This window comes from Lucilia sericata, unplaced genomic scaffold, assembly GCF_015586225.1.
Source record: "Lucilia sericata isolate MDLA Ls3-8-SP2 unplaced genomic scaffold, ASM1558622v1 Contig000400F_arrow, whole genome shotgun sequence".
Taxonomy (NCBI): domain Eukaryota; kingdom Metazoa; phylum Arthropoda; class Insecta; order Diptera; family Calliphoridae; genus Lucilia; species Lucilia sericata.
Genome location: NW_023994418.1, coordinates 94574 through 101497, shown reverse-complemented (window position 1 = coordinate 101497; position 6924 = coordinate 94574). Strand labels below are relative to the sequence as shown.

Here is a 6924-nt window from a genome sequence, read left to right as displayed (position 1 = left end):
TTCTCAATTACACATTAGAAGTAATTGTAATTGACCATGTACAGAATTACTTGCATATGCACAGAAATCCTTGCCCTGGTAATCAGCAATATATGTACATACATACGTTCACAGTAACATTTCTGAAATAGAATCAGTATTTATTTATTTATTTGTCCATTATAATACAATTACAAATTAAATTCTAAGCTTATTTACCGAGCAGGGTAACGATGTCCATAAAACATACATACATACATACATACATACATACATACATACATACATACATACATACATACATACATACATACATACATACATACATACATACATACATACATACATACATACATACATACATACATACATACATACATACATACATACATACATACATACATACATACATACATACATACATACATACATACATACATACATACATACATACATACATACATACATACATACATACATACATACATACATACATACATACATACATACATACATACATACATACATACATACTGTTTAGCCCTTAGTGGGTTAATTAATCTTATTATTTTATTATTCCTCTTCCTTATTCTCTTAATACGTATGTACATATGTTTGCAATATATGTATTTAGTATTTACTCACTAATGTTTACCATTATTATTTCTCTTATACATTGTTTGGAAATTGTCTCATCAGTTTTAACAACAACAAAATAACTTTAACAACCGTAAGCATCCACTCTACACAATGTTAGCACACATTTGTAGATGGTGCATTACAACAACGAATTAAGTAATATTATTGTCGTTATTGCATATTAAAATACAAATTATTCAAGGTTAACTTCTTTATTGCAACTTTCCAGTAGAGAATGTAGATCAAATGAAGAAAACATGTATACAGATTTTTTTTAGTAAATTTTTAGCTGCTGATGAGACAAGTAACAAATATTCATTGTAAATAAAGGAAAAGCAAACAATAAAGAACTTTGTATTAATTTTAAATTGAATAAAGGTCTATTTTTTTTGGATTGAACCAAGGGATTTGAAAACGATCAAATCTACACATAAGGTCCTTCGAACCGGATCCCGGATTTAAATAAAGGTTTTGAATAGATAAAAATTATAACAAAATGTCTCATAATAATACTCCTAACAATACTAATAAAAGTTTACTAGAGCAAACTCCATCTGAATTTGATATAACAATAAATAAGTTTCGTGTAAAAATTTTGCAACGGAATCGACTTATAAAACGTGTTACAGATATCAGTTGCCAATGTTTTGAAGAGATGTCATACACAGAACTTGAGGTTAAATTAGAACTGCTCGAACAAAAGTACAAACAATTTGAGACTATACAATCAGAATTAGAAAACATTGATGAGTCACAAATCGAGGAAGATTTTCGAGACAAATTTGAGGATATATTTTGCGCAGCTAAAGCAAAAATCATTAACAAATTGTCGCTACACAAAACTACAACTAACCCCTTGTCGAGTACTCAAATTAATCAACACGAACCTTCATCATCGAGAGCTAAGGTGAGTCTTCCTAGACTTGAGCTACCATCGTTTAATGGACAACTTAATCAGTGGCTCAATTTCTTCAACATGTTTTCGGTAATGGTTGATAAAAATGATGAATTATCAAATGTTGAAAAATTTCAATATTTAAAGTCATGTTTGACCGGCGATGCGTCTCAACTAGTTCAATCGTTAGAAGTTACAGCAAACAATTACTGCAAGGCTTTAGATCTGCTTATATCACGATATGACAATAAACGTTACATATTTAATTCTCATATTCAAGAAATATTTAAAATTCAAAGAATGTCAAATCCAAACGTAATACAATTACGAAACTTCGTTGACTGTATTAATGGAAATCTTCGAGCTTTACAATCATTTGCATCAAAAAATCAGATTTCAGAAGGCATAATACTACAATTAATTGTCTTAAAGTTAGATATAGAAGTTGCAACAAAATGGGAAGAAGAAGTTTCTAACAATGCTAAGCAAAATAGTACAGACTCATTTTATTTACCAACATGGGGTGAGTTATCAAATTTTCTTGAACGAAGATGTCAATCCTTCGATATTATCGCAACCAACACAACATCCAGATCATCTCAATTCATACCTAGAAAACAAACTTCATTCGTCGTTTCTGGTGATCAATATTGTAATCTTTGCGAAGGTTCGGATTATCATAACCCCTTCAAATGTTCATTTTTTACGAATATGGATCCTATTTCTCGTTATGAATTAGTAAAACGAAAGGGTTTATGTTTAAATTGTTTATTCCCTAACCACATATCTAACAATTGTCCTTCGAGTAATCGTTGTCAACACTGTCGAGTAAGCCACCATACTCTACTACACAGAGAAAAGGCTAAACAAAATCCAATTGCTGCCGACAATGTTACCACAAATGAAGGTAACTCAAATTGTAACACTCCAACTGTACTAAATGTATCAAGAAGCAGAAGTGATGTCGTTCTGGCTACAGCTTTGGTGGAATTGTCTGTTGCATCTGGAAAAAAAATGGTGGCTAGAGCATTGTTGGACTCAGCCTCACAATTACATTTTATTACTGAAAGAGTTGCCCAAACTCTTCATTTACCCCGTCAAAAAACTGATTTAGATATCTCAGGGATTGGTGATAATTCGATTAAAGCATATTACCAATGTTCACTTACACTCAAGTCTACGAATTACCCTCAAATATCTTTTATTAATGCTATAATACTTTCTTCAATAACAACATGTCAGCTACAAAAATACATTAATACAGAATCTTGGAATATTCCCGCAAACATAAAATTAGCTGATCCCAATTTTAATCAGCCCGGTTCAATTGATATACTCCTTGGTGCCAGTATTTTTTATGAATTTCTTATGGTAGGTCAAATAAAACTTCGAGATAATCTTCCTATTTTGCAAAAAACCTCCTTGGGTTGGATAGTAGCAGGCGCAATATCATCGATAGCGCACTCACCATCAGTACCACCAAAAAATTCCGTATTTAGTGCTACAATTCTCGATAAATTAAACGATTGTTTAGAAAAATTTTGGACAATTGAAGATCACCACAGAATAAACAAGGAGGAAAACAATAATGATTGTGAGCGATATTTCGAAGAAACAACGTATAGATGTCCACAAACAAACAAATTCGTTGTTAGATTTCCATTTAAACCAAATGCTCAAAAACTGGGGGAATCATATGATATCGCACTTAAAAGATTTCTGTTGTTAGAAAAACGATTAAAATGTGACAAAAAACTTAATGATGAGTATTCATCATTTATTAATGAATATATAGAAATGAACCATATGAAATTACTGCCAAGAAAACAGGTGTCATCCAAATTGTTAAATTATATTCCTCATCATTGTGTAATTAAAAACGACAGTTCTACAACACGACTTCGAGTCGTATTCGATGCGTCGTGCCAAACTTCTAATGGTCTGTCGCTAAATGACATTCTTCTTACTGGACCTACACTGCAGGATGACTTGTTCACCATCTTATTTCGTTTTCGTTTACATCGTTTTGTTTTAATGGCTGACATTGAAAAAATGTTTCGGCAGGTCTTCGTCAATCCAGATGATTTAAGGTTTCAATGTATTTTGTGGCGTAATTCATCGATGGAAGAAGTGGATGTTTATCAATTACAAACCATTACATATGGCACTAGCTGTGCCACATTTTTAGCTACAAAGTGTTTACAGCAACTTGCTAAGGATAATGTAGATGTTTTTCCAACAGGTGCTGAAGTTACCCTTAAAGATTTCTACGTAGATAATCTAATGACTGGTGCTAATACAATAGAGGAAGTTATCGAAATAAAAAATCAAGTTGTTCAATTGTTAAAGTTTGGTGGATTTCCATTACGAAAGTTTGCATCAAATGTTCCTGATATTATTAAAGATATTAGTTCATCAGATAAAGAACAATTAATAAAAATACATGGCACAGAGTTCATAAAGGCACTCGGTTTAAAATGGTCACCAAAGGAAGACAATTTTCTTTTTAACTACGAAATACCATTATCAAGGACAAAAACAACGAAACGTAAAATTTTATCCCACATCGCCACATTTTTTGATCCATTGGGTTGGATAAATCCTATCATCGTAAGTTGTAAAATTTTAATGCAACACATGTGGACACTTAAACTTTCATGGGATGAAAGCGTACCCCAATGGATTGCCACACAATGGGAAGATATTTGTCAACAAATGCCGCAAATAGCTGAAGTTAAAATACCAAGGTTAGTACAAATAAATTCTGATACTGAAATTCATGCCTTTGCTGACGCAAGTACAAAGGCCTATGGAGCATGCATATATGCTGTTTCCAGAATAGATGGTACATCGTCATTGTTGTGTGCAAAATCACGTGTTGCTCCGATTAAACCAATTACATTACCCAGACTTGAACTATCAGCTGCACTTCTATCCTCTGAGCTACTTAACGAGGTATGCAACATTAAAAATGTTTCCCCTAATAACATTCATTGCTGGAGTGACTCTTCAATTGCACTATCATGGATAAAAGGAGATGCAGCAAAATGGAACCAGTTTGTGTCTAACAGAGTTCAAAAAATCAAAAATATTACGTCAAATTTTGAATGGCACTATTGCCCAACAGCAGAAAATCCAGCAGACTTAGTGTCTAGAGGAGTAAAAGTTGCTGATCTCATAGACAATAAATTATGGTTTGAAGGCCCAGAATTTCTCCTAAAAACACGCAATAATTGGCCACAATTACCACATCACAATTATGAAGATATTCCTGAAGAAAAAACTAAGGCTGCGACTCTCATCGTAAATCAATCACCAAATATATTCTTCGATTTTAAATACATCAATAATTACAAAAAGACTCTAAGAATTTTTGCCTATGTGAATAGATTTATTGCTTTAGTTAAAAAAACAAAGGAAGTTAAAAGGGGTCATATCACACTTGATGAAGAAAATCAAGCATTATTAAAAATCTGTACTATTATTCAAGTGGAATCCTTTTCTGAAGAATATAAGGCATTGTCCAAAACTAACGTTATAAATCACCAATCAAAATTAGTACAACTCTCACCATTCATCAAAGATGGTCTTATTCGTGTAGGCGGTCGTCTTCAGAATTCATCGTTGTCTTTCGATGCCATTCACCCGATTGTATTGCCTAATCATCACCCATTTGTTCGAACACTCATTAATCACCATCATCGAATCCACATGCACGCTGGAACTCAAACACTCAACAGTCTTCTTCGTGATCGCTTTTGGATTATAGATGCTCGGAACACAATTCGCCACACCATACACAATTGCATTATTTGTTATCGTTGTCGACCCCAAATATGTCAACAAATAATGGGATCATTGCCTAGAGATAGAGTCGAACCTTCATACCCATTTACTATTACCGGAGTGGACTATTGCGGTCCGTTTTCAATTACTCATCGTATAAGAGGTAAGCAACCAACAAAGGTATACATTGCCGTATTTATTTGCTTCACAACAAAGGCTATTCATATGGAGGTTGTAATGGATCTTACCACAATAGCATTCATAGCTGCTCTAAAACGATTCATAGCCAGAAGAGGCAAATGTAATACCATATATTCAGACAATGCTACCAATTTCGTTGGAGCAAATAAGGAACTGAAATTATTACTTCAACATTTCCTATCATCGGACCACATAGCTGCCGTCAGCGAGAACTGTAACCAACAAGGTATAAAGTGGAAATTTATACCTCCCCGTTCCCCACACTTTGGAGGTTTGTGGGAAAGTGCAGTAAAACAAGCAAAATATTTTCTTCGTAGAGCTGTGGGCACCTATCTCTTTTCGTATGATGAACTACAAACCGTATGTTGCCAAGCTGAAGCAATAGTTAATAGTAGACCACTTACACCAATGTCCAGTGATCCCGATGACCTTCGCGCAATAACTCCCTCACATTTCCTCATCGGTCGAACAGCTCAAACAGTACCAGAACCTTCTGTCGAACATTTTGTGTCAGGAACACTTAAACGATATCAACAAATTCAATGGGCTCAGCAACATTTTTGGCAAAGATGGCAAAGGGAGTATCTGAATGAGTTGCAAGGAAAACGTAAATGGACTACCCAGTTTGTAAACTTACAGCCGAATGATATGGTACTAGTTAAAGAAGATAATTCGCCACCAATGAAATGGCATCTAGGTCGCATAGTGGAGACAATAAAGGGCCCAGATGACAAGGTTAGAGTTGTTGTTGTCAAAACTAGTGATGGTCAACACAAAAGAGCTATTACAAAAATATGTAAATTACCAATAAATTGAACCAGCATATGGCGGGGGAGTATGTTTAGCCCTTAGTGGGTTAATTAATCTTATTATTTTTATTATTCCTCTTCCTTATTCTCTTAATACGTATGTACATATGTTTGCAATATATGTATTTAGTATTTACTCACTAATGTTTACCATTATTATTTCTCTTATACATTGTTTGGAAATTGTCTCATCAGTTTTAACAACAACAAAATAACTTTAACAACCGTAAGCATCCACTCTACACAATGTTAGCACACATTTGTAGATGGTGCATTACAACAACGAATTAAGTAATATTATTGTCGTTATTGCATATTAAAATACAAATTATTCAAGGTTAACTTCTTTATTGCAACTTTCCAGTAGAGAATGTAGATCAAATGAAGAAAACATGTATACAGATTTTTTTTAGTAAATTTTTAGCTGCTGATGAGACAAGTAACAAATATTCATTGTAAATAAAGGAAAAGCAAACAATAAAGAACTTTGTATTAATTTTAAATTGAATAAAGGTCTATTTTTTTGGATTGAACCAAGGGATTTGAAAACGATCAAATCTACACACATACATACATACATACATACATACATACATACATACATACATACATACA

General features: G+C 33.3%; 1 protein-coding gene across 1 annotated transcript; it reads left to right on the top strand.

The window, feature by feature from the left end:
• Positions 1-1114: 1114 nt before the first annotated feature.
• Positions 1115-6316, top strand: LOC119604511. The gene has a single exon (XM_037957191.1). The coding sequence runs from the start codon at positions 1115-1117 to the stop codon at positions 6314-6316; it is 5202 nt and encodes a 1733-aa protein (XP_037813119.1).
• The last annotated feature ends 608 nt before the right edge of the window (positions 6317-6924 follow it).